Source organism: Pecten maximus, chromosome 8 (genome assembly GCF_902652985.1).
Source record: "Pecten maximus chromosome 8, xPecMax1.1, whole genome shotgun sequence".
In the NCBI taxonomy this organism is placed as follows: domain Eukaryota; kingdom Metazoa; phylum Mollusca; class Bivalvia; order Pectinida; family Pectinidae; genus Pecten; species Pecten maximus.
The window spans coordinates 10,097,811-10,125,706 of record NC_047022.1 but is presented as its reverse complement, the minus strand read 5'-3'; the positions used below and the strand labels follow the sequence as shown (position 1 = coordinate 10,125,706).

At 45.2% G+C, this 27,896-nt stretch overlaps 1 protein-coding gene across 6 annotated transcripts in view; it reads right to left on the bottom strand.

Annotated features, from left to right (window-relative positions):
• Positions 1-526: 526 nt before the first annotated feature.
• Positions 527-27,896, bottom strand: part of LOC117332448 — an 84,183-nt gene continuing 56,813 nt past the window's right edge. For 5 of the 6 annotated variants that reach the window (XM_033891351.1, XM_033891353.1, XM_033891352.1 and 2 more), the window contains 4 exons: positions 12,524-12,756; positions 11,008-11,221; positions 6,980-7,105; positions 527-5,599 (listed from right to left, as the gene is read on the bottom strand). In XM_033891351.1, coding sequence (XP_033747242.1) covers positions 3,258-5,599; positions 6,980-7,105; positions 11,008-11,221; positions 12,524-12,756 — 2,915 coding nt within the window. In that variant the 3' untranslated portion in view covers positions 527-3,257. The remainder of the gene's footprint in view (positions 5,600-6,979; positions 7,106-11,007; positions 11,222-12,523; positions 12,757-27,896) is intronic. The other variant, XM_033891354.1, reaches the window with a different exon arrangement.

The window sequence follows — 27,896 nt, the reverse complement described above, 5'->3', positions numbered from 1 at the left end:
CACAATTGTTCAGTGGGTACAGTGTCAATCTGCTACCAAGCTAATCCATCCCTGAAATAAGGTCCAAGTTGTGTAGTTAGATCCATGTACAGGCAGTTCTGTATTTCTCAGGACACTGATCACCCACAATAACAGGGCCTACAGTATTGTACGCTTGGCAGTGTAACAGGTACGCAGATTTACACGTTACAGTTGTGTCCTTGGGAAGGCACTTAACCTGTATCGTTTTGTAGGATACAACAGGCCTCTTGTATTCATCTGTGAAGTAGTCACCAGCTACTACAAAGAACTTGGCTGGTGACACAGTGAATCTACAATTGTTTTTTTCAGTTGAAAACGGAAATATTCACCTGATCAACCTGTACTGTAAAATCATGAATTTTATGGGGGCTTTATTTTTAATCCACCGTCATCAGATGGAAGGCTTTACAAATCCATGAAATCAAGTGCCCAAAAAAAACAACTGATTTTACAGTATATGATTAGAAAGCAACCTAAGAAAAATGAAAGATTACAAAAACTCAACTGTTTTCTAACATCTTTTTATTTTTTAATGTGCTAATGTTGACACTATTTATCAATACAATAACCATGATATTAATAAAAACCTGTTTTACATACTAATTAATGGAAGGGGTCATGATCAGGGATCATACAGTTCTGACAACACCATATATGGACGTAATAACCAAATATGGAAAACTGACAACATGAATGAAATTTTGAAATAATTTGGTTTTATAAACCAACAAATATGAGTACATTTTACACAGTAAAGATGAAAGTGGCACATCACTTCTTTTCTTTTGAGTTGCCACTAATTTTCTGTTCTTGATAAAAACAGCAAACTTTTTTTTAAACCATTCATAAATATGAATACATTTTACATAGTAAAGGTGACCGTGAAGCAGGCTTTTTAAATATTGAATTTTCAGTTAAAACAAAGATGAAAATAAATGTAATATATAACATTTATGGTGCACTTAAAAACTGCCTCTTAGATTGTAAACTGTATCTTAAATGTGGTTGCTTTCGAAGGGCATTAATTTCGCAATTTCGATATGTAAACTATACGCTTGGGGGTAATTTTCGTGATCGATCCACCCATTTATCAGCGTCAATTTCCTTTTTTACTGTACTTGGTTGTACTGTGGTAAAATTATATCAAATGCTATTGTGACAGGTGATTTTACTTTAAAACAATAGTTTTCTCACTCAACTATGCATGTAAAACTGCATAATTTATGGAAGTGACATACATTGTACATGTACTTTTTTATTTAATCAACAGCATTATTGATATTCATTACTTGACGGGGGACATTTTTTTTTACCAAATTTGACAATCCTGAATTCACTGTCTCTTTAAAATTATACATTTTTTTTAAAATTATTAACATATATATTAAAGAAGAAGAAAAAATCAAGAATGTAAAATATTTTGAACCAAATAGGTGAAGGTGTTTGTTTAATAATTAGATTCATCTGATATGATTGTGGGTGGTCGTGTGGCACAGTGGTAACACACTTGCCTTTCATCAAGGTGGCTGGGGTTCGATTCCCTGATCAGACATGATTTTAAATGATTAACCATGAAATGTATGAATTCAATGAAAAGAAAGCCTTCAGCATCAAAATGTCTTCATTTTACAACTTATAGCATAAAATAAACATGAACAAATCAATATTTTCTAATCTAGTTGTTAACTTTTTAAGATAACATGAAAAAGTATTAAGAAAAATATAATTCTATCAAATCTTAGATTAGGGAAAGTGATCATTATCTATTGAGTACTTTTAAAACAATTAATATGATAATGTTTTTTGTTCATGATCATGTTGATATTTTCACTCTGCAATAACAAAACTCGAGTTTGATGAGGATAATGCTAAAATGCAATAAGTTTTTTGGGAGGAATTGGATGAATTAAAACCATTAATTTACTATTATCTTCCATTCAATTGCCTTACCTTGAGTAAAATTTTCTTTTACAATAACCTATGAATGACACCAGAAATCGGTGGAATGGTAGATCATGTTGTCTTCCTAATATTACTAAGTCTTAAAAAATAATCAGTATGAGTCAAAAACCCATTTGTTAATGTCAAAGAATATTGTATATATTGAAATGTAGAAAATGAGAAGTCTGTGGACAAATGAATAAATCTACCAAATTTACACAAAATTTGGTTGCTAAAGTGTTATATTTGAAACAGAGCTACACACAACCTCAAAATGAACACATGTCCCCATTCCCCATCCACCCCCACCCACCAAAAAAAAAAAAATATATATAAATACAAATTCTTTTGTCATGGTAAGACAAAAAGTATTTCAATTGTAAAGCCACAGTCTGCAAAATATTCAATTAAGATATTAAACAATTTGAATTACTTATAGAATCGGATATCTGTGAATGTCAAAATATTTAAACCTGATCTTTGGTAGTACACAGTACTTTAGTAACTTCGCTGTCCGATTTTATTTGATGCCTCACGAATTCGAGGCTTCTAAATTCTGCCATATCATTTTACCACACAATTGGTATATATAGTAAACAAACATTGTAGCAGCACCAATTCAACAAATACACTTGCAATGTAGGCATATAAAATGCACATTTTTTAGTTTTTAGAATTAGAGAAACAAAACATCTTAATGTGTAAATCTAGACAGCACTTGATTCGAAATTATGCACTGAATTTACAGATTTACATTCTGAATATTTAGAAGAAAAAAAAGCTAAATCTAGACAGTATATAAATATAACAATGTACATGTATACATATGCTTTATCTGGCCAAACAGTTCATGAGGATGAGTTTTACTATGACTGTACAAATTCCTGAAGATTGCATTAACATATTTATTGAACCAATATCTAAATTTTCTTATTCTTTTTTTTTTAAATGAAAAATAAATGTTTTGGCTTTGAAAAGTTTCTTCTTTAGCTTGACACAGTCTTCATTTTCTTCAAGTTGAAAATCGGGGTTTTGAGTAAACAAACAACACTGACACAAACACATTATCTGAGCACTAAATTTGTCTCTTACTTCCGACAAGTCAGTTTGTGAAGACAGAAGAACAAACAATTTCTTGAAATATTTGACTCTCCTCCAGTATTCACAGTTTATATACATGTTTTCAGTCTTTTCTGACAACTTTCTGAGTCTATGCCGAACAGCATCTCTTGTACACATCTTTGACTGAAAAACACCAGTACTTTGCTATATCTTCAATATATATCTATATATCTTCAATCATCGTCATCTGACAGATCGTCATATTTGGATGACCTAAGGAGAACAGGTTCCACGACACGTGGATTATAACCTGACCGGTCAGCTTCAGAATGTTGACCACTGGGAAAAGGCACCCCACCTGTTGACCCAGAGCCAATGCTTGAAGATGAGGACTCCACACTTGGATGGGCCTCAGAGCTTTGGTAGTGCATGTCCCCTCCTAGCCCACCTCCCCGAGGACTACGTGACCTGTGAGGAAAGCCTAGAGACCCTCCCATATTTTCTTGGCTCCGTCCCTGGGACGAAACAAATTCTCCAGCCTCCAGGTTTTCTGTTGTGCTGCGTGGACTGTTGTCGCTATCCCTAGATGACCGCGATGACCTTGGACGTTCTGGCATTGATGGCGCTGATGTCACATCACCTCCAGACGAACTGTCAACACCAGCGATTTCATCAATGACCATTCTGTCTGCATGTGTGCTATCCACGCTCGGATGGGAAATGTTGGAACTTTCGTCACCTTCAGAATCGTGTTTGGATGATCGTCGAGACATCTTTGCTTCTCCTGGACCTTGGTCTGGGCGTCCAAAACTTGATTCCAAACTACCCCTGTAGCTGTCATGACTTCCAGAATCCTGTCCTTCACCTGGTCGACTGTCACTGGAGCTCTGCACATGACTGTCAGAACCACGTCCACTTTCTGATGACCCCTGGGAGCTCGAGCGTCCGTCTGAACTGTCAACAACTCCACGTCGAGGACTTCGTGTAGATCCAGACAGAGCCATATAGCTACTCGGCTTTTTTGTCACCAACTGATCATCATCAGGGCTGTCGGGAAAGTCGTACTCGGAACGCGGACCTTTCTTTTCTTGGGCGGGTCTCTGCATGTCTGACGCAGATGTTGGACTTGACTTAGTGTGGTCGCGTCCAGAAGCTGTCACTGTGAACTTTCCCCCAGCCTCATCCCTCACAACACGAGACCGCCTGAACATGCCATGCTTTCTGAGATGTGGGTGGTGCATGGAGGACATTTTGTCCCCTGTACCACTGCCAGGTTTTCCCTCTTTGTCCATGCCCTGGCCTTCTCCTCCCGACTGTGTCGAGCTGGTGGGATAGTTACTGGAGTCCGATTGACTTGCTTGTTCCCATTCTTGTGATTCACGCTGACCTCCGGAGTGGTGACCAGCCTCTCTCTGGTGACCAAGGTGTGGCTGGGTATCCCGTTGATGAGTCGAATCTAGGTGACCTCCTGATGTTTCTGAAGGTTCCCTTTGGTGTCCAGGGAGAGGTCTTGAAACTTCTTGTTGGTGACTAATTTGGGGCCCCGACATATTTTCTCTTTCTCTCTGGTGCCCCATTTGTGGCCCCGTCATATTTGCTCTTTCCCTCTGGTGCCCCATTTGGGACCCTGACATATTTTCCCTTTCCCGCTGATTTCCTATTTGAAGTCCAGACAAATTTTCTCTCTCTCGTTGGTGCCCCATTTGAGAACCAGGCATTTCCCGGTCCCTTTGGTGCCCCATTTGAGAACTAGGCATTTCCCGGTCCCGTTGGTGCCCCATTTGAGAACCAGGCATTTCCCGGTCCCGTTGGTGCCCCATTTGAGAACCTGGCATTTCCCGGTCCCGTTGGTGCCCCATTTGAGAACCTGGCATTTCCCGGTCCCGTTGGTGCCCCATTTGAGAACCAGGTATTTCCCGGTCCCGTTGGTGCCCCATTTGAGAACCTGGCATTTCCCGGTCCCGTTGGTGCCCCATTTGAGAACCAGGCATTTCCCGGTCCCTTTGGTGCCCCATTTGAGAACCGGGCATTTCCCGCTCCCTTTGGTGCCCCATTTGAGATGCTGGTATTTCTCGCTCCCTTTGGTGCCCCATTTGAGAACTGGGCATTTCCCGCTCCCTTTGGTGCCCCATTTGAGAACCAGGTATTTCCCTCTGATGTCCCATGGATGATCCTGGTGTATCCCGTTGGTGCCCCATTTGAGAGCCTTGAATTTCTCTTTGGTGCCCTTTGATATGGTCGCCCTGTATGGTTGTCATAGGTGACAGGGCCCGCCCCTGCGAAGCAGCATAACCTGAAAGCCCAGCTGCCTGAGGCTGAAGAAGCTGCCCAATGAGCTTTCCAGTCCCCATCCCTCTGGGAGAACTGGACTGCTGTGGGGAGGAAAGAGAACTCCGGGGTGGACCTTGGGGTTTGGGCATGTCGTTTATGCTGTCATCGCGTAGTACCTCTGCAATTTTGTTCTTAACGTAATCGAGTGGCGAGATATCAGACGTAACACTGGCTGCCTTAGGGCCAGCAGAGGACTCTGAAGTTGGTGGAGAGTTCCCAGTACTTTCACTGTGTGATTGGAAACCTACAAAACATGAAGCAATATACCATTATATAAGTTCTTAAGAACAGCTTTGCTGCATTAATTAGATAAAAGTCTTCTTAGAATCTTCTCATTTTGCTGGGAACTATGATCATAACTTAAGGCTCTACTGTATGTCTTCATTCAAACTAAAAAAAATCAAATTAAACCTGTTAAATACATTTAGCAAGAGGCCCAATTGACTTGTACTGCTCACCTGTTAAACAAGACTTAAGTTAATAATCAGGGTATTCCTAATGTGTTTCATGTCTTTGAAGCATCTTTGAAGCCATCTAAATGTTTTGAAACATGTGACCTTGAAAATCTGTCACAGTTTGAGCAAAACATTGACCATTGGGTCACACATGTAATTTTCCAATCTTGAGCAGAAGAAATGTTCAAGTTGGTTTACATGGTTGTTAATGAACTTGTATGTGAAGGTCACTAAAATAAAATTACAGTACAAGTGATTTAAAGTATGTCATAAGGCTGTACATTTACAGTATGTTATAAAGCTGTACATTTACAGCATTTCAGTAGGCTGAAATTTACAGCATGTAATTAGGTTGTATATTTACAGCATGTAATTAGGCTGTATATTTACAGCATGTCAGTAGGCTGTATATTTACAGCATGTCATAAGGCTGTATATTTACAGCATGTCAGAAGGCTGTATATTTACAGCATGTCAGTAGGCTGTATATTTACAGCATGCCAGTAGACTACATTTACAGCAAGTCAGTAGGCTGTACATTTACAGCATGTCATAAGGCTGTACATTTATAGCATGTTATAAGGCTGTACATTTATAGCATGTTATAAGGCTGTATATTTACAGCATGTCAGTAGGCTGTACATTTACAGCATGTCATAAGGCTGTACATTTACAGCATGTCAGTAGGTTGTACATTTACAGCATGTCATAAGGCTGCACATTTACAGCATGTCATAAGGCTGCACATTTACAGCATGTCATAAGGCAGTACATTTACAGCATGTCATAAGGCTGCACATTTACAGCATGTCAGTTGGCTAACCAGGTTGTACATTTACAGCATGTCAGTAGATTGTACATTTACACCATGTCAGTAGGCAGTACATTTACAGCATGTCACCTGGTTGTACATTTATAGCATGTTATAAGGCTGTACATTTATAGCATGTTATAAGGCTGTATATTTACAGCATGTTATAAGGCTGGTTTGAAAACCCTGCAGAGACCCCTAGAAGTCTCTGTTATCTAGAATGAGCGAAGTAAGGAGAAAATACATTAAATACATCATAATGATATAATGTGGGAGGAAAACAACATTGATGGAGGAGTAGCTTAACATGTGATTGACAGGTGGCTGACACAAACAGACAAATGGTGACAACACATACTCATCTGTGGGCGTGACAGGAGACTTGTGATGTGCTGGTGACTGGCCGTCACAGATCCCGATCGTGAGCGTGGCGATCGGGGCGGTGAGATCTTGGAAGGCATGACATCGCTGCTATCAGCAGGGGCTACACAGAACACAAAACAATACACGCATATACAACATTGTCACTGGGAGAGAGGTAACAACACAATCAATACACTGGAGAGGGGGGGCAGGGCAACAACACAATCATTACATTGATGAGGGGGGGGGGCAGGGCAACAACACACTCATTACATTGGTGGTGGTGGGGGGGGGGGGGGTAGGGCTGCAACATAATCATTACATTGGTGGGGGGGGGGGGGGCAGGGCCATAACACAATCATTACATTGGTGGTGGTGGGGGGGGGGTAGGGCTGCAACATAATCATTACATTGGTGGGGGGGGGGGGGGCAGGGCCATAACACAATCATTACATTGGTGGGTGGGGGGTAGGGCTACAACATAACCATTACATTGATGAGGGGGGGGGGGGGGCAGGGCAATAACACAATCATTACATTGGTGGTGGTGGTGGTGGTGGGGGGTAAGAGCTGCAACATAATCATTACATTGGTGGGGGGGGGGTAGGGCTACAACATAATCATTACATTGGTGGGGGGTGGGGCTACAACATAATCATTACATTGGTGGGGGGTGGGGGTAGGGCTACAACATAATCATTACATTGGTGGGGGGGGGGGTAGGGCTACAACATAATCATTACATTGGTGGGGGGCAGGGCTACAACATAATCATTACATTGGTGGGGGGCAGGGCTACAACACAATCATTACATTGGTGGGGGGCAGGGGGCAGGGCCACAACAGTCATTACACTGGTGAGGGGGGGGGGGGCAGGGCCACAACACAATCATTACATTGGTGGGGGGGGGGGGCAGGACCACAACACAATCATTACATTGGGGGGGGGGCAGGGCTACAACACAATCATTACATTGGTGGGGGGCAGGGCCACAACACAGGCATTACATTGGTAGGGGGCAGGGACACAACACAATCATTACATTGGGTGGGGGGCAGGGCTACAACACAATCATTACATTGGTGGGGGGCAGGGCCACAACACAGGCATTACATTGGTGGGGGGCAGGGACACAACACAATCATTACATTGGGTGGGGGGCAGGGCTACAACACAATCATTACATTGGTGGGGGGCAGGGCCACAACACAGGCATTACATTGGTGGGGGGCAGGGACACAACACAATCATTACATTGGTGGGGGGGGGGCAGGGTGGCAACAGAACATTACTTTTTCAGGAGCAAGGCTACAATACAATCATTTTGGTCGTGGTGAAGGGGAGGGGGAGGGTTAAAACATGTTATTTTTGGGAGTGAGGCTACAATCATCATGTGGTTACAAAACATTTGATAATAAAGTGATAACAACACAATACAATAATCCACAGTCAAAGTGGGGTGATGATAGAATGCGGTACAATTACTTTGGAGGAGGGTAGAAGGGCGACTGTATTTTTCATCATTTTGAAAACTGTATTAAAATGGAGCTACAAATACTTGTCAGGGAAATCATAGCTCAGTTGAAACAATTAGGAAAATTTCAGTTCACATCGGATGTGGGTCAAAGGTCAAAATGTAGGGACCTACTTTTGATAAATGATATACCTTCTCACCTAACTCAAGCCCCAAGAATGAAGCAGTGTTAGCGTTAGAGTCTGGACTAGACAGACAGATACAATGTAATACTATAGTTCCTTAGATACAATGTAATACTAAAGTCCCTTAGATACAACATAATACAATAGTCCCTTAGATACAACATAATACTAAAGTCCCTTAGATACAACATAATACTGAAGTCCCTTAGATACAACATAATACTATAGTCCCTTAGATACAACAAAATACTGAAGTCCCTCAGATACAACAAAATACTGAAGTCCCTCAGATACAACATAATACTGAAGTCCCTTAGATACAACATAATACTGAAGTCCCTTAGATACAACATAATACTATAGTCCCTTAGATACAACATAATACTGAAGTCCCTTAGATACAACATAATACTGAAGTCCCTTAGATACAACATAATACTATAGTCCCTTAGATACAACATAATACTGAAGTCCCTAAGATACAACAAAATACTGAAGTCCCTCAGATACAACATAATACTGAAGTCCCTAAGATACAACAAAATACTGAAGTCCCTCAGATACAACAAAATACTGAAGTCCCTCAGATACAACATAATACTGAAGTCCCTTAGATACAATGTAATACTAAAGTCCCTTAGATACAACATAATACTATAGTCCCTTAGATACAACATAATACTGAAGTCCCTAAGATACAACATAATACTGAAGTCCCTTAGATACAACATAATACTGAAGTCCCTTAGATACAACATAATACTGAAGTCCCTAAGATACAACATAATACTGAAGTCCCTTAGATACAATGTAATACCGAAGTCCCTTAGATACAACATAATACTGAAGTCCATTCCTCCCTTCCCATCAGGACTAATTGAGGAAAAGAGTTTCAAAACTATGGGTGAATTACCTTAGTACAGTGGAGCTATAAGTCAGTATTTAACTAGCACTGTGAAATCATCTCTCATTCTCAACATGTGGGGCTATAATATAATGTTGCCACTATTTTGGAATAAATATGAACAATCCTTGACTTCCTTAAATTTCCTTTACTCCTTAACATAAAATTTCCATAGGAAAGCATTAAAGAATTTAAAGAATCATCCCAGTTTTACAACTTTCCTTTACTTCTGTAACGCTTTCTTATGGAAAGTTTTTATGTTAAGAAAATTCAGGATGTTGATGAAACAGGGCCGACTCAACTCAAGTACTTTCATATTAACAGAATCCCCCTAAGCAGATTTTCACAAAACAAATATCTAACATTTTCACAATCTGTTTAGAAAAGTAAATCCTTCATCAAAACAAAAAAATCTGACATAGGGGACACGATGGGAATTGGAAGAAAGGTGGAGGTTTATTGCTTTCCCAGATGATAAATTGGTACAAACATGTTAAAACAAGAAAACAAGTTTTACAACACAGATACGACAGTTTACATATTCTACCATTTATATACACTGGACATTACAAGAGAAACAAATATCAAAAGGTCTTCTTTGAGAAAAGACAAAAAATGATGAAAATGATGAACCAGTATATATATCTCAACTGTCATACAATCCAGCCTCTAATTTCTAAAAATTCTGCTTGCAAATCTGCCACAATTTCCATTCTTGGAACAACATTTTTTCCCCCTTAATTAGCCTGGAGACAAACATATGTTAGAAATCCATTTAATCATTTTTTTTTTTTTTTTATGAATATATTTGAAATTTTATTCCTCACGATGCACAGTGAGACAATACATGTACGTAAACAATGTACAAATACTGTACATGCATTAACAGTATCTCAGTGTCTTTGTGGTGAAAACAATTACATTTGTGCAGTTTTTAAGGTGTCCAAGCACTCCTTGCATCCCTAACAAAGAAAATTTCTAATTTTGTAAGCATTTTTCTTTTGTGTGTCCTGGCGCTCCTATTTTTTAATCATTTTTCTAACTTCCTGATTTCTTACATAGAAGAGCTATATACAAAAGAAATATATCTTTTGATTTCATGAAGTCACTACTGAAATTTTGATCCAAGACGCTGCCAGTCATGCATGCTACTTGGTGTATTAATATTTTTCTGCAAGTCTAACTTAGTATCAATTTCAAAACCTTCCAATACCTTAAAAGGTCTGCAGCCTAAAATTGCCTTTATATGAATATAGAGGGAAAACAAAATTGATAAAAAACAACTTACAAGGGTCATATGACACAGATGCCCTCATCACTGTCCGATAGTGATGAGCATTTCATTAAGCCTGCTGCCTAATGATATTTTCTTCAGTTCTAATAAGGCTGTGTACTTCATAAGTTTATTTTGACAAATCTACCATTGACATACTGTGATATTCACTCCGGTAAAACTCACCCATTGGAGATTTCGGGTCGGAGAGACCACTGATGTGCGGAGAACGCAGCCTCGGTGAATGTGACTGGTCAGGTGTGTGGTGTTTCCGCTCTGTTGATTCTTGCGCGACATCTTGTGGGTGAGACGGTCGGTCGTCCCCGTGAGGAGTACCACCAGACATCGATTGGGAGGCCTCAGTCTGTCCAGAGCTGCTGGCCATCTCTCTCTCAGCTTCCTATTCAAGAGGACAATTGGTAAATGATCATGTGGAACTCTTGTAAAACAAAATCAGATTAATGTTTGGTTTATTTAGTTTAACATCCTATTAACAGGGTCCTTTAAGAACATGGCATGTTTTTTAAGTGGAGGAAAGCTGAAATATCCGGATAAAAACCACCAGCCTACGGTCAGTACCAGACAACCCAGAGGCGGAGGGCTAGTGATAAAGTGTCAGGACACCTTAACCGCTCGGCCACCGCAGCCCCAAAGATTAATGTAGCATATACAATGTATCATAAATCGGAATTCTCTATTTCACGTTATCCCATAATCAACCTGTTATGCAGTGAATCTAACAATGTAATAGTTTTGCATACCGTACAGCTGGTTATTGTTGCGGGTTAAAATTTTCGGGATTTTCATTTAAAACAAAACAATCAAATTTTAACGGATTTCACGATCTGGCTATAAAAGGATATCTAAATTTTGCGGATACTGCTCCCAATGTTGAATAACAAAGTGTTTGACAATTATGCATTAGTTGTTTGTAAACATGCAACTGTGAACTGACCCCAGTGCTTTAGTTAACCTGTACGACCGACCTGTGGGAATCGAATATTCCCAGTCGGCTAATGATCATACAATATGACAACAGCCTTAATAACAGTTTCTTTCGCAGTTAATTTTTACCTGTGAGTTATTATTTCATGGATAAAATTTTCACGACCACATGAATGGCCCGCAAAAAAAAACAAAAATATCATCCCTGCGAAAAAAATTTTCCATAGCGCAAAACCAAACCAAACAGATTAGCAAAATGATGAATAAGCACACTAACAATGATTGCCATTATGATAGAAACCAATGTAGATAAACTACAATTAGGGCAATCATATTTTAGCGGAATGCTTCCAGGTGAAAAATGCTAAAATAAGATACCACTAAAATATGTACTTTTACAGTATATCATTAATGCACTATTATAACATGTTGTATTGTCATTGACTTCACCAGTCAGAAATTGACAAGTGGACAAAGACAGGTCATGCATTGGAAATGGTGCAACAAAATGGCCATCTCCATTTGATTTTTTCCTCCATATTTTGACTTTTAAACTTGCAAAAATGCTAATTTTCTGAGTGATGTGATAAAAAGTATCTTAAATCAATTTTTATTTTAAATGAGATTTCATGAAACACATCAAAGTTTCAATTTTTTCCTAACCTTGCCTTGGTAAAAACTTACTTCATAAATCACATATGAAATAATCTTAACGGTAAGATCCTATATTTACCCCATGTAATGAGCAAGAACCCACCTGGATTTGGGCTTTCTTCCACTTCAGCCCATGCCCTCCATAGCCCCCCTGTGGAGGTGTGGTCCCGTGACTTCCGTATCCACTCTGAGGAGGTGTTGTTCCGTGGGAAAAGCTTCGAGAGCGTGTGGAGTCTGCAGACACCGTAGAGGATGTATCCGACTGAGAGTGAGTGGACATCGGTGAGGGATTGTTACGCTCCTGTTGGCTGTCTGGAGGAGTGTTATTGGACAGAGCTAAAATATAATTTTCACTGATTACATAGACTATACAACAGTAATTGATTCCATGAGCTCATGAATATTCATTGAAACGAGGAACAGTGATTCCATGAGGCCATGAATATTCATTGAAACAAGGAACAGTGATTCCATGAGCTCATGAATATTCATTGAAACAAGAATAAAGTGTCTTTCCTAAGGAGCTAAGGGTTTCTCAGCTTACCGAGACACAATCCGATCAACATGGGTAGGAAGCATCAAACCATACACCTTAGATCTTCATCTGACCTTACATGGCTGGCGATTTAACCAACTGAGCTATCATGGCCCCCTCAACTGAAGTTAAATAGCCGTTACTGTGACTGACTGAGCTATCAAGGCCCCCTCATATGAAGTTAAGTAACCGTCACTCTAACCAACAGAGCTATCATGGACCCCTCATCAGAAGTTCGGCACTCTAACCGACTGAGCTATCATGGTCCCCTCATATGAAGTTAAGTAACCCTCACTCTAACCAACAAAGCTATCATGGCCCCCTCATCTGAGGTTAAGTAACCCTCACTCTAACCAACAGAGCTATCAAAGACCCCTCATCAGAAGTTCGGCACTCTAACCGACTGAGCTATCAAGGCCCCCTCATCTGAGGTTAAGTAATCGTCTCTCTGACTGACTTAGCTATCACAGCCCCCTCATCTGAGGTTAAGTAATGGTCACTCTGACTGACTGAGCTATCACAGCCCCCTCATCTGAGGTTAAGTAACGGTCACTCTGACTGACTGAGCTATCAAGGCCCCCTCATCTGAGGTTAAGTAACCGTCTCTCTGACTGACTGAGCTATCAAGGCCCCTTCATCTGAGGTTAAGTAACCGTCTCTCTGACTGACTGAGCTATCAAGGCCCCCTCATCTGAGGTTAAGTAACGGTCACTCTGACTGACTGAGCTATCAAGGCCCCCTCATCTGAGGTTAAGTAACGGTCACTCTGACTGACTGACAGCTATCAAGGCCCCCTCATCTGAGGTTAAGTAACCGTCTCTCTGACTGACTGAGCTATCAAGGCCCCTCATCTGAGGTTAAGTAACGTCTCTCTGACTGACTGAGCTATCAAGGCCCCCTCATCTGAGGTTAAGTAACGGTCACTCTGACTGACTGAGCTATCAAGGCCCCCTCATCTGAGGTTAAGTAACCGTCTCTCTGACTGACAGCTATCAAGGCCCCCTCATCTGAGGTTAAGTAACCGTCTCTCTGACTGACTGAGCTATCAAGGCCCCCTCATCTGAGGTTAAGTAACCGTCTCTCTGACTGACTGAGCTATCATGGCCCCCTCATCTGAGGTTAAGTAACCGTCACTCTGACTGACTGAGCTATCAAGGCCCCCTCATCTGAGGTTAAGTAACCGTCTCTCTGACTGACTGAGCTATCAAGGCCCCCTCATCTGAGGTTAAGTAACCGTCTCTCTGACTGACTGAGCTATCAAGGCCCCCTCATCTGAGGTTAAGTAACCGACTCTCTGACTGACTGAGCTATCAAGGCCCCCTCATCTGAGGTTAAGTAACCGTCTCTCTGACTGACTGAGCTATCACGGCCCCCTCATCTGAGGTTAAGTAACCGTCTCTATGACTGACAGCTATCAAGGCCCCCTCATCTGAGGTTAAGTAACCTTCACTCTGACTGACTGAGCTATCATGGCCCCCTCATCTGAGGTTAAGTAACCATCTCTCTGACTGACTGAGCTATCAAGGCCCCTCATCTGAGGTTAAGTAACCGTCTCTCTGACTGACTGAGCTATCAAGGCCCCCTCATCTGAGGTTAAGTAACCGTCTCTCTGACTGACTGAGCTATCAAGGCCCCCTCATCTGAGGTTAAGTAATCGTCTCTCTGACTGACTGAGCTATCAAGGCCCCCTCATCTGAGGTTAAGTAACCGTCTCTATGACTGACTGAGCTATCAAGGCCCCCTCATCTGAGGTTAAGTAACCGTCTCTCTGACTGACTGAGCTATCAAGGCCCCCTCATCTGAGGTTAAGTAACCGACTCTCTGACTGACTGAGCTATCAAGGCCCCCTCATCTGAGGTTAAGTAACCGTCTCTCTGACTGACTGAGCTATCACGGCCCCCTCATCTGAGGTTAAGTAACCATCTCTATGACTGACAGCTATCAAGGCCCCCTCATCTGAGGTTAAGTAACCGTCACTCTGACTGAGTGAGCTATCATGGCCCCCTCATCTGAGGTTAAGTAACCATCTCTCTGACTGACTGAGCTATCAAGGCCCCTCATCTGAGGTTAAGTAACCGTCTCTCTGACTGACTGAGCTATCAAGGCCCCCTCATCTGAGGTTAAGTAACCGTCTCTCTGACTGACTGAGCTATCAAGGCCCCCTCATCTGAGGTTAAGTAATCGTCTCTCTGACTGACTTAGCTATCAAGGCCCCCTCATCTGAGGTTAAGTAACCGTCTCTATGACTGACTGAGCTATCAAGGCCCCCTCATCTGAGGTTAAGTAACCGTCTCTCTGACTGACTGAGCTATCATGACCCCCTCATCTGAGGTTAAGTAACCATCTCTCTGACTGACTGAGCTATCATGGCCCCCTCATCTGAGGGGTTAAGTAACCGTCATTGACTGACTGAGCTATCAAGGCCCCCTCATCTGAGGTTAAGTAACGGTCACTCTGACTGACTGAGCTATCATGGCCCCCTCATCTGAGGTTAAGTAACCATCTCTCTGACTGACTGAGCTATCAAGGCCCCCTCATCTGAGGTTAAGTAATCGTCTCTCTGACTGACTTAGCTATTACAGCCCCCTCATCTGAGGTTAAGTAACGGTCACTCTGACTGACTGAGCTATCACAGCCCCCTCATCTGAGGTTAAGTAACCGTCTCTCTGACTGACTGAGCTATCAAGGCCCCCTCATCTGAGGTTAAGTAACGTCTCTCTGACTGACTGAGCTATCAAGGCCCCTCATCTGAGGTTAAGTAACGGTCACTCTGACTGACTGAGCTATCAAGGCCCCCTCATCTGAGGTTAAGTAACCGTCTCTCTGACTGACTGAGCTATCAAGGCCCCTCATCTGAGGTTAAGTAACGTCTCTCTGACTGACTGAGCTATCAAGGCCCCCTCATCTGAGGTTAAGTAACCATCTCTCTGACTGACTGAGCTATCAAGGCCCCCTCATCTGAGGTTAAGTAACCCTCACTCTGACTGACTGAGCTATCAAGGCCCCCTCATCTGAGGTTAAGTAACCGTCTCTTTGACTGACTGAGCTATCAAGGCCCCCTCATCTGAGGTTAAGTAACCGTCACTCTGACTGACTGAGCTATCAAGGCCCCCTCATCTGAGGTTAAGTAACCGTCACTCTGACTGACTGAGCTATCACAGCCCCCTCATCTGAGGTTAAGTAACCGTCTATCTGACTGACTGAGCTATCATGGACCCCTCATCTGAGGTTAAGTAACCGTCTCTCTGACTGACTGAGCTATCACAGCCCCCTCATCTGAGGGGTTAAGTAACCGTCTCTCTGACTGACTGAGCTATCATGGCCCCCTCATCTGAGGTTAAGTAACCGTCATTGACTGACTGAGCTATCAAGGCCCCCTCATCTGAGGTTAAGTAACCGTCACTCTGACTGACAGCTATCAAGGCCCCCTCATCTGAGGTTAAGTAACGGTCACTCTGACTGACTGAGCTATCATGGCCCCCTCATCTGAGGTTAAGTAACCATCTCTCTGACTGACTGAGCTATCAAGGCCCCCTCATCTGAGGTTAAGTAATCGTCTCTCTGACTGACTTAGCTATCACAGCCCCCTCATCTGAGGTTAAGTAACGGTCACTCTGACTGACTGAGCTATCACAGCCCCCTCATCTGAGGTTAAGTAACGGTCACTCTGACTGACTGAGCTATCAAGGCCCCCTCATCTGAGGTTAAGTAACCGTCTCTCTGACTGACTGAGCTATCAAGGCCCCCTCATCTGAGGTTAAGTAACCGTCTCTCTGACTGACTGAGCTATCAAGGCCCCTCATCTGAGGTTAAGTAACCGTCTCTCTGACTGACTGAGCTATCAAGGCCCCCTCATCTGAGGTTAAGTAACCGTCTCTCTGACTGACTTAGCTATCAAGGCCCCCTCATCTGAGGTTAAGTAACCGTCTCTCTGACTGACTGAGCTATCAAGGCCCCTCATCTGAGGTTAAGTAACCGTCTCTCTGACTGACTGAGCTATCACGGCCCCCTCATCTGAGGTTAAGTAACGTCTCTCTGACTGACTGAGCTATCAAGGCCCCCTCATCTGAGGTTAAGTAACGGTCACTCTGACTGACTGAGCTATCAAGGCCCCTTCATCTGAGGTTAAGTAACCGTCTCTCTGACTGACAGCTATCAAGGCCCCCTCATCTGAGGTTAAGTAACCGTCTCTCTGACTGACTGAGCTATCAAGGCCCCCTCATCTGAGGTTAAGTAACCGTGTCTCTGACTGACTGAGCTATCATGGCCCCCTCATCTGAGGTTAAGTAACCGTCACTCTGACTGACTGAGCTATCAAGGCCCCCTCATCTGAGGTTAAGTAACCGTCTCTCTGACTGACTGAGCTATCAAGGCCCCCTCATCTGAGGTTAAGTAACCGACTCTCTGACTGACTGAGCTATCAAGGCCCCCTCATCTGAGGTTAAGTAACCGACTCTCTGACTGACTGAGCTATCAAGGCCCCCTCATCTGAGGTTAAGTAACCGTCTCTCTGACTGACTGAGCTATCACGGCCCCCTCATCTGAGGTTAAGTAACCGTCTCTATGACTGACAGCTATCAAGGCCCCCTCATCTGAGGTTAAGTAACCGTCACTCTGACTGACTGAGCTATCATGGCCCCCTCATCTGAGGTTAAGTAACCGTCACTCTAACCAACAAAGCTATCATGGTCCCCTCATATGAAGTTAAGTAACCCTCATTCTAACCAACAGAGCTATCAAAGACCCCTCATCAGAAGTTCGGCACTCTAACCGACTGAGCTATCAAGGCCCCCTCATCTGAGGTTAAGTAATCGTCTCTCTGACTGACTTAGCTATCACAGCCCCCTCATCTGAGGTTAAGTAATGGTCACTCTGACTGACTGAGCTATCACAGCCCCCTCATCTGAGGTTAAGTAACCATCTCTCTGACTGACTGAGCTATCAAGGCCCCTCATCTGAGGTTAAGTAACCGTCTCTCTGACTGACTGAGCTATCAAGGCCCCCTCATCTGAGGTTAAGTAACCGTCTCTCTGACTGACTGAGCTATCAAGGCCCCCTCATCTGAGGTTAAGTAATCGTCTCTCTGACTGACTGAGCTATCACAGCCCCCTCATCTGAGGTTAAGTAACCGTCTCTATGACTGACTGAGCTATCAAGGCCCCCTCATCTGAGGTTCGGCACTCTAACCGACTGAGCTATCAAGGCCCCCTCATCTGAGGTTAAGTAATCGTCTCTCTGACTGACTTAGCTATCACAGCCCCCTCATCTGAGGTTAAGTAATGGTCACTCTGACTGACTGAGCTATCACAGCCCCCTCATCTGAGGTTAAGTAACGGTCACTCTGACTGACTGAGCTATCAAGGCCCCCTCATCTGAGGTTAAGTAACCGTCTCTCTGACTGACTGAGCTATCAAGGCCCCCTCATCTGAGGTTAAGTAACCGTCTCTCTGACTGACTGAGCTATCAAGGCCCCCTCATCTGAGGTTAAGTAACGGTCACTCTGACTGACTGAGCTATCAAGGCCCCCTCATCTGAGGTTAAGTAACGGTCACTCTGACTGACTGACAGCTATCAAGGCCCCCTCATCTGAGGTTAAGTAACCGTCTCTCTGACTGACTGAGCTATCAAGGCCCCTCATCTGAGGTTAAGTAACGTCTCTCTGACTGACTGAGCTATCAAGGCCCCCTCATCTGAGGTTAAGTAACGGTCACTCTGACTGACTGAGCTATCAAGGCCCCCTCATCTGAGGTTAAGTAACCGTCTCTCTGACTGACAGCTATCAAGGCCCCCTCATCTGAGGTTAAGTAACCGTCTCTCTGACTGACTGAGCTATTAAGGCCCCCTCATCTGAGGTTAAGTAACCGTCTCTCTGACTGACTGAGCTATCATGGCCCCCTCATCTGAGGTTAAGTAACCGTCACTCTGACTGACTGAGCTATCAAGGCCCCCTCATCTGAGGTTAAGTAACCGTCTCTCTGACTGACTGAGCTATCAAGGCCCCCTCATCTGAGGTTAAGTAACCGTCTCTCTGACTGACTGAGCTATCAAGGCCCCCTCATCTGAGGTTAAGTAACCGACTCTCTGACTGACTGAGCTATCAAGGCCCCCTCATCTGAGGTTAAGTAACCGTCTCTCTGACTGACTGAGCTATCACGGCCCCCTCATCTGAGGTTAAGTAACCGTCTCTATGACTGACAGCTATCAAGGCCCCCTCATCTGAGGTTAAGTAACCTTCACTCTGACTGACTGAGCTATCATGGCCCCCTCATCTGAGGTTAAGTAACCATCTCTCTGACTGACTGAGCTATCAAGGCCCCTCATCTGAGGTTAAGTAACCGTCTCTCTGACTGACTGAGCTATCAAGGCCCCCTCATCTGAGGTTAAGTAACCGTCTCTCTGACTGACTGAGCTATCAAGGCCCCCTCATCTGAGGTTAAGTAATCGTCTCTCTGACTGACTGAGCTATCACAGCCCCCCTCATCTGAGGTTAAGTAACCGTCTCTATGACTGACTGAGCTATCAAGGCCCCCTCATCTGAGGTTCGGCACTCTAACCGACTGAGCTATCAAGGCCCCCTCATCTGAGGTTAAGTAATCGTCTCTCTGACTGACTTAGCTATCACAGCCCCCTCATCTGAGGTTAAGTAATGGTCACTCTGACTGACTGAGCTATCACAGCCCCCTCATCTGAGGTTAAGTAACGGTCACTCTGACTGACTGAGCTATCAAGGCCCCCTCATCTGAGGTTAAGTAACCGTCTCTCTGACTGACTGAGCTATCAAGGCCCCCTCATCTGAGGTTAAGTAACCGTCTCTCTGACTGACTGAGCTATCAAGGCCCCCTCATCTGAGGTTAAGTAACGGTCACTCTGACTGACTGAGCTATCAAGGCCCCCTCATCTGAGGTTAAGTAACGGTCACTCTGACTGACTGACAGCTATCAAGGCCCCCTCATCTGAGGTTAAGTAACCGTCTCTCTGACTGACTGAGCTATCAAGGCCCCTCATCTGAGGTTAAGTAACGTCTCTCTGACTGACTGAGCTATCAAGGCCCCCTCATCTGAGGTTAAGTAACGGTCACTCTGACTGACTGAGCTATCAAGGCCCCCTCATCTGAGGTTAAGTAACCGTCTCTCTGACTGACAGCTATCAAGGCCCCCTCATCTGAGGTTAAGTAACCGTCTCTCTGACTGACTGAGCTATCAAGGCCCCCTCATCTGAGGTTAAGTAACCGTCTCTCTGACTGACTGAGCTATCATGGCCCCCTCATCTGAGGTTAAGTAACCGTCACTCTGACTGACTGAGCTATCAAGGCCCCCTCATCTGAGGTTAAGTAACCGTCTCTCTGACTGACTGAGCTATCAAGGCCCCCTCATCTGAGGTTAAGTAACCGTCTCTCTGACTGACTGAGCTATCAAGGCCCCCTCATCTGAGGTTAAGTAACCGACTCTCTGACTGACTGAGCTATCAAGGCCCCCTCATCTGAGGTTAAGTAACCGTCTCTCTGACTGACTGAGCTATCACGGCCCCCTCATCTGAGGTTAAGTAACCGTCTCTATGACTGACAGCTATCAAGGCCCCCTCATCTGAGGTTAAGTAACCGTCTCTCTGACTGACTGAGCTATCATGGCCCCCTCATCTGAGGTTAAGTAACCATCTCTCTGACTGACTGAGCTATCAAGGCCCCTCATCTGAGGTTAAGTAACCGTCTCTCTGACTGACTGAGCTATCAAGGCCCCCTCATCTGAGGTTAAGTAACCGTCTCTCTGACTGACTGAGCTATCAAGGCCCCCTCATCTGAGGTTAAGTAATCGTCTCTCTGACTGACTGAGCTATCACAGCCCCCTCATCTGAGGTTAAGTAACCGTCTCTATGACTGACTGAGCTATCAAGGCCCCCTCATCTGAGGTTAAGTAACCGTCTCTCTGACTGACTGAGCTATCAAGGCCCCCTCATCTGAGGTTAAGTAACCGACTCTCTGACTGACTGAGCTATCAAGGCCCCCTCATCTGAGGTTAAGTAACCGTCTCTCTGACTGACTGAGCTATCACGGCCCCCTCATCTGAGGTTAAGTAACCATCTCTATGACTGACAGCTATCAAGGCCCCCTCATCTGAGGTTAAGTAACCGTCACTCTGACTGAGTGAGCTATCATGGCCCCCTCATCTGAGGTTAAGTAACCATCTCTCTGACTGACTGAGCTATCAAGGCCCCTCATCTGAGGTTAAGTAACCGTCTCTGACTGACTGAGCTATCAAGGCCCCCTCATCTGAGGTTAAGTAACCGTCTCTCTGACTGACTGAGCTATCAAGGCCCCCTCATCTGAGGTTAAGTAATCGTCTCTCTGACTGACTTAGCTATCAAGGCCCCCTCATCTGAGGTTAAGTAACCGTCTCTATGACTGACTGAGCTATCAAGGCCCCCTCATCTGAGGTTAAGTAACCGTCTCTCTGACTGACTGAGCTATCAAGGCCCCCTCATCTGAGGTTAAGTAACCATCTCTCTGACTGACTGAGCTATCATGGCCCCCTCATCTGAGGGGTTAAGTAACCGTCATTGACTGACTGAGCTATCAAGGCCCCCTCATCTGAGGTTAAGTAACGGTCACTCTGACTGACTGAGCTATCATGGCCCCCTCATCTGAGGTTAAGTAACCATCTCTCTGACTGACTGAGCTATCAAGGCCCCCTCATCTGAGGTTAAGTAATCGTCTCTCTGACTGACTTAGCTATCACAGCCCCCTCATCTGAGGTTAAGTAACGGTCACTCTGACTGACTGAGCTATCACAGCCCCCTCATCTGAGGTTAAGTAACCATCTCTCTGACTGACTGAGCTATCAAGGCCCCCTCATCTGAGGTTAAGTAACGTCTCTCTGACTGACTGAGCTATCAAGGCCCCCTCATCTGAGGTTAAGTAACGGTCACTCTGACTGACTGAGCTATCAAGGCCCCCTCATCTGAGGTTAAGTAACCGTCTCTCTGACTGACTGAGCTATCAAGGCCCCTCATCTGAGGTTAAGTAACGTCTCTCTGACTGACTGAGCTATCAAGGCCCCCTCATCTGAGGTTAAGTAACCATCTCTCTGACTGACTGAGCTATCAAGGCCCCCTCATCTGAGGTTAAGTAACCCTCACTCTGACTGACTGAGCTATCAAGGCCCCCTCATCTGAGGTTAAGTAACCGTCTCTTTGACTGACTGAGCTATCAAGGCCCCCTCATCTGAGGTTAAGTAACCGTCACTCTGACTGACTGAGCTATCAAGGCCCCCTCATCTGAGGTTAAGTAACCGTCACTCTGACTGACTGAGCTATCAAGGCCCCCTCATCTGAGGTTAAGTAACCGTCTCTCTGACTGACTGAGCTATCAAGGCCCCCTCATCTGAGGTTAAGTAACCGACTCTCTGACTGACTGAGCTATCAAGGCCCCCTCATCTGAGGTTAAGTAACCATCTCTCTGACTGACTGAGCTATCAAGGCCCCCTCATCTGAGGTTAAGTAACCGTCTCTCTGACTGACTGAGCTATCACGGCCCCCTCATCTGAGGTTAAGTAACCGTCTCTATGACTGACAGCTATCAAGGCCCCCTCATCTGAGGTTAAGTAACCTTCACTCTGACTGACTGAGCTATCATGGCCCCCTCATCTGAGGTTAAGTAACCATCTCTCTGACTGACTGAGCTATCAAGGCCCCTCATCTGAGGTTAAGTAACCGTCTCTCTGACTGACTGAGCTATCAAGGCCCCCTCATCTGAGGTTAAGTAACCGTCTCTCTGACTGACTGAGCTATCAAGGCCCCCTCATCTGAGGTTAAGTAATCGTCTCTCTGACTGACTGAGCTATCACAGCCCCCTCATCTGAGGTTAAGTAACCGTCTCTATGACTGACTGAGCTATCAAGGCCCCCTCATCTGAGGTTAAGTAACCGTCTCTCTGACTGACTGAGCTATCAAGGCCCCCTCATCTGAGGTTAAGTAACCGTCTCTCTGACTGACTGAGCTATCAAGGCCCCCTCATCTGAGGTTAAGTAACCGTCTCTCTGACTGACTGAGCTATCACGGCCCCCTCATCTGAGGTTAAGTAACCATCTCTATGACTGACAGCTATCAAGGCCCCCTCATCTGAGGTTAAGTAACCGTCACTCTGACTGAGTGAGCTATCATGGCCCCCTCATCTGAGGTTAAGTAACCATCTCTCTGACTGACTGAGCTATCAAGGCCCCTCATCTGAGGTTAAGTAACCGTCTCTGACTGACTGAGCTATCAAGGCCCCCTCATCTGAGGTTAAGTAACCGTCTCTCTGACTGACTGAGCTATCAAGGCCCCCTCATCTGAGGTTAAGTAATCGTCTCTCTGACTGACTTAGCTATCAAGGCCCCCTCATCTGAGGTTAAGTAACCGTCTCTATGACTGACTGAGCTATCAAGGCCCCCTCATCTGAGGTTAAGTAACCGTCTCTCTGACTGACTGAGCTATCAAGGCCCCCTCATCTGAGGTTAAGTAACCATCTCTCTGACTGACTGAGCTATCATGGCCCCCTCATCTGAGGGGTTAAGTAACCGTCATTGACTGACTGAGCTATCAAGGCCCCCTCATCTGAGGTTAAGTAACGGTCACTCTGACTGACTGAGCTATCATGGCCCCCTCATCTGAGGTTAAGTAACCATCTCTCTGACTGACTGAGCTATCAAGGCCCCCTCATCTGAGGTTAAGTAATCGTCTCTCTGACTGACTTAGCTATCACAGCCCCCTCATCTGAGGTTAAGTAACGGTCACTCTGACTGACTGAGCTATCACAGCCCCCTCATCTGAGGTTAAGTAACCATCTCTCTGACTGACTGAGCTATCAAGGCCCCCTCATCTGAGGTTAAGTAACGTCTCTCTGACTGACTGAGCTATCAAGGCCCCCTCATCTGAGGTTAAGTAACGGTCACTCTGACTGACTGAGCTATCAAGGCCCCCTCATCTGAGGTTAAGTAACCGTCTCTCTGACTGACTGAGCTATCAAGGCCCCTCATCTGAGGTTAAGTAACGTCTCTCTGACTGACTGAGCTATCAAGGCCCCCTCATCTGAGGTTAAGTAACCATCTCTCTGACTGACTGAGCTATCAAGGCCCCCTCATCTGAGGTTAAGTAACCCTCACTCTGACTGACTGAGCTATCAAGGCCCCCTCATCTGAGGTTAAGTAACCGTCTCTCTGACTGACTGAGCTATCAAGGCCCCCTCATCTGAGGTTAAGTAACCGTCACTCTGACTGACTGAGCTATCAAGGCCCCCTCATCTGAGGTTAAGTAACCGTCACTCTGACTGACTGAGCTATCAAGGCCCCCTCATCTGAGGTTAAGTAACCGTCTCTCTGACTGACTGAGCTATCAAGGCCCCCTCATCTGAGGTTAAGTAACCGACTCTCTGACTGACTGAGCTATCAAGGCCCCCTCATCTGAGGTTAAGTAACCATCTCTCTGACTGACTGAGCTATCACGGCCCCCTCATCTGAGGTTAAGTAACCGTCTCTATGACTGACAGCTATCAAGGCCCCCTCATCTGAGGTTAAGTAACCTTCACTCTGACTGACTGAGCTATCATGGCCCCCTCATCTGAGGTTAAGTAACCATCTCTCTGACTGACTGAGCTATCAAGGCCCCTCATCTGAGGTTAAGTAACCGTCTCTCTGACTGACTGAGCTATCAAGGCCCCCTCATCTGAGGTTAAGTAACCGTCTCTCTGACTGACTGAGCTATCAAGGCCCCCTCATCTGAGGTTAAGTAATCGTCTCTCTGACTGACTGAGCTATCACAGCCCCCTCATCTGAGGTTAAGTAACCGTCTCTATGACTGACTGAGCTATCAAGGCCCCCTCATCTGAGGTTAAGTAACCGTCTCTCTGACTGACTGAGCTATCAAGGCCCCCTCATCTGAGGTTAAGTAACCGACTCTCTGACTGACTGAGCTATCAAGGCCCCCTCATCTGAGGTTAAGTAACCGTCTCTCTGACTGACTGAGCTATCACGGCCCCCTCATCTGAGGTTAAGTAACCATCTCTATGACTGACAGCTATCAAGGCCCCCTCATCTGAGGTTAAGTAACCATCTCTCTGACTGACTGAGCTATCAAGGCCCCTCATCTGAGGTTAAGTAACCGTCTCTGACTGACTGAGCTATCAAGGCCCCCTCATCTGAGGTTAAGTAACCGTCTCTCTGACTGACTGAGCTATCAAGGCCCCCTCATCTGAGGTTAAGTAATCGTCTCTCTGACTGACTTAGCTATCAAGGCCCCCTCATCTGAGGTTAAGTAACCGTCTCTATGACTGACTGAGCTATCAAGGCCCCCTCATCTGAGGTTAAGTAACCGTCTCTCTGACTGACTGAGCTATCATGACCCCCTCATCTGAGGTTAAGTAACCATCTCTCTGACTGACTGAGCTATCATGGCCCCCTCATCTGAGGGGTTAAGTAACCGTCATTGACTGACTGAGCTATCAAGGCCCCCTCATCTGAGGTTAAGTAACGGTCACTCTGACTGACTGAGCTATCATGGCCCCCTCATCTGAGGTTAAGTAACCATCTCTCTGACTGACTGAGCTATCAAGGCCCCCTCATCTGAGGTTAAGTAATCGTCTCTCTGACTGACTTAGCTATCACAGCCCCCTCATCTGAGGTTAAGTAACGGTCACTCTGACTGACTGAGCTATCACAGCCCCCTCATCTGAGGTTAAGTAACCATCTCTCTGACTGACTGAGCTATCAAGGCCCCCTCATCTGAGGTTAAGTAACGTCTCTCTGACTGACTGAGCTATCAAGGCCCCCTCATCTGAGGTTAAGTAACGGTCACTCTGACTGACTGAGCTATCAAGGCCCCCTCATCTGAGGTTAAGTAACCGTCTCTCTGACTGACTGAGCTATCAAGGCCCCTCATCTGAGGTTAAGTAACGTCTCTCTGACTGACTGAGCTATCAAGGCCCCCTCATCTGAGGTTAAGTAACCATCTCTCTGACTGACTGAGCTATCAAGGCCCCCTCATCTGAGGTTAAGTAACCCTCACTCTGACTGACTGAGCTATCAAGGCCCCCTCATCTGAGGTTAAGTAACCGTCTCTTTGACTGACTGAGCTATCAAGGCCCCCTCATCTGAGGTTAAGTAACCGTCACTCTGACTGACTGAGCTATCAAGGCCCCCTCATCTGAGGTTAAGTAACCGTCACTCTGACTGACTGAGCTATCACAGCCCCCTCATCTGAGGTTAAGTAACCGTCTATCTGACTGACTGAGCTATCATGGACCCCTCATCTGAGGTTAAGTAACCGTCTCTATGACTGACTGAGCTATCACAGCCCCCTCATCTGAGGGGTTAAGTAACCGTCTCTCTGACTGACTGAGCTATCATGGCCCCCTCATCTGAGGTTAAGTAACCGTCATTGACTGACTGAGCTATCAAGGCCCCCTCATCTGAGGTTAAGTAACCGTCACTCTGACTGACAGCTATCAAGGCCCCCTCATCTGAGGTTAAGTAACGGTCACTCTGACTGACTGAGCTATCATGGCCCCCTCATCTGAGGTTAAGTAACCATCTCTCTGACTGACTGAGCTATCAAGGCCCCCTCATCTGAGGTTAAGTAATCGTCTCTCTGACTGACTAAGCTATCACAGCCCCCTCATCTGAGGTTAAGTAACGGTCACTCTGACTGACTGAGCTATCACAGCCCCCTCATCTGAGGTTAAGTAACGGTCACTCTGACTGACTGAGCTATCAAGGCCCCCTCATCTGAGGTTAAGTAACCGTCTCTCTGACTGACTGAGCTATCAAGGCCCCCTCATCTGAGGTTAAGTAACCGTCTCTCTGACTGACTGAGCTATCAAGGCCCCTCATCTGAGGTTAAGTAACCGTCTCTCTGACTGACTGAGCTATCAAGGCCCCCTCATCTGAGGTTAAGTAACCGTCTCTCTGACTGACTTAGCTATCAAGGCCCCCTCATCTGAGGTTAAGTAACCGTCTCTCTGACTGACTGAGCTATCAAGGCCCCTCATCTGAGGTTAAGTAACCGTCTCTCTGACTGACTGAGCTATCACGGCCCCCTCATCTGAGGTTAAGTAACGTCTCTCTGACTGACTGAGCTATTAAGACCCCTCATCTGAGGTTAAGTAACGGTCACTCTGACTGACTGAGCTATCAAGGCCCCCTCATCTGAGGTTAAGTAACCGTGTCTCTGACTGACTGAGCTATCATGGCCCCCTCATCTGAGGTTAAGTAACCGTCACTCTGACTGACTGAGCTATCAAGGCCCCCTCATCTGAGGTTAAGTAACCGTCTCTCTGACTGACTGAGCTATCGAGGCCCCCTCATCTGAGGTTAAGTAACCGTCTCTCTGACTGACTGAGCTATCAAGGCCCCCTCATCTGAGGTTAAGTAACCGACTCTCTGACTGACTGAGCTATCAAGGCCCCCTCATCTGAGGTTAAGTAACCGTCTCTCTGACTGACTGAGCTATCACGGCCCCCTCATCTGAGGTTAAGTAACCGTCTCTATGACTGACAGCTATCAAGGCCCCCTCATCTGAGGTTAAGTAACCGTCACTCTGACTGACTGAGCTATCATGGCCCCCTCATCTGAGGTTAAGTAACCGTCACTCTGACTGACTGAGCTATCATGGCCCCCTCATCTGAGGTTAAGTAACCATCTCTCTGACTGACTGAGCTATCAAGGCCCCTCATCTGAGGTTAAGTAATCGTCTCTCTGACTGACTTAGCTATCACGGCCCCCTCATCTGAGGTTAAGTAACCGTCTCTCTGACTGACTGAGCTATCAAGGCCCCCTCATCTGAGGTTAAGTAACCGTCTCTCTGACTGACTGAGCTATCAAGGCCCCCTCATCTGAGGTTAAGTAATCGTCTCTCTGACTGACTGAGCTATCAAGGCCCCCTCATCTGAGGTTAAGTAACCGTCTCTATGACTGAC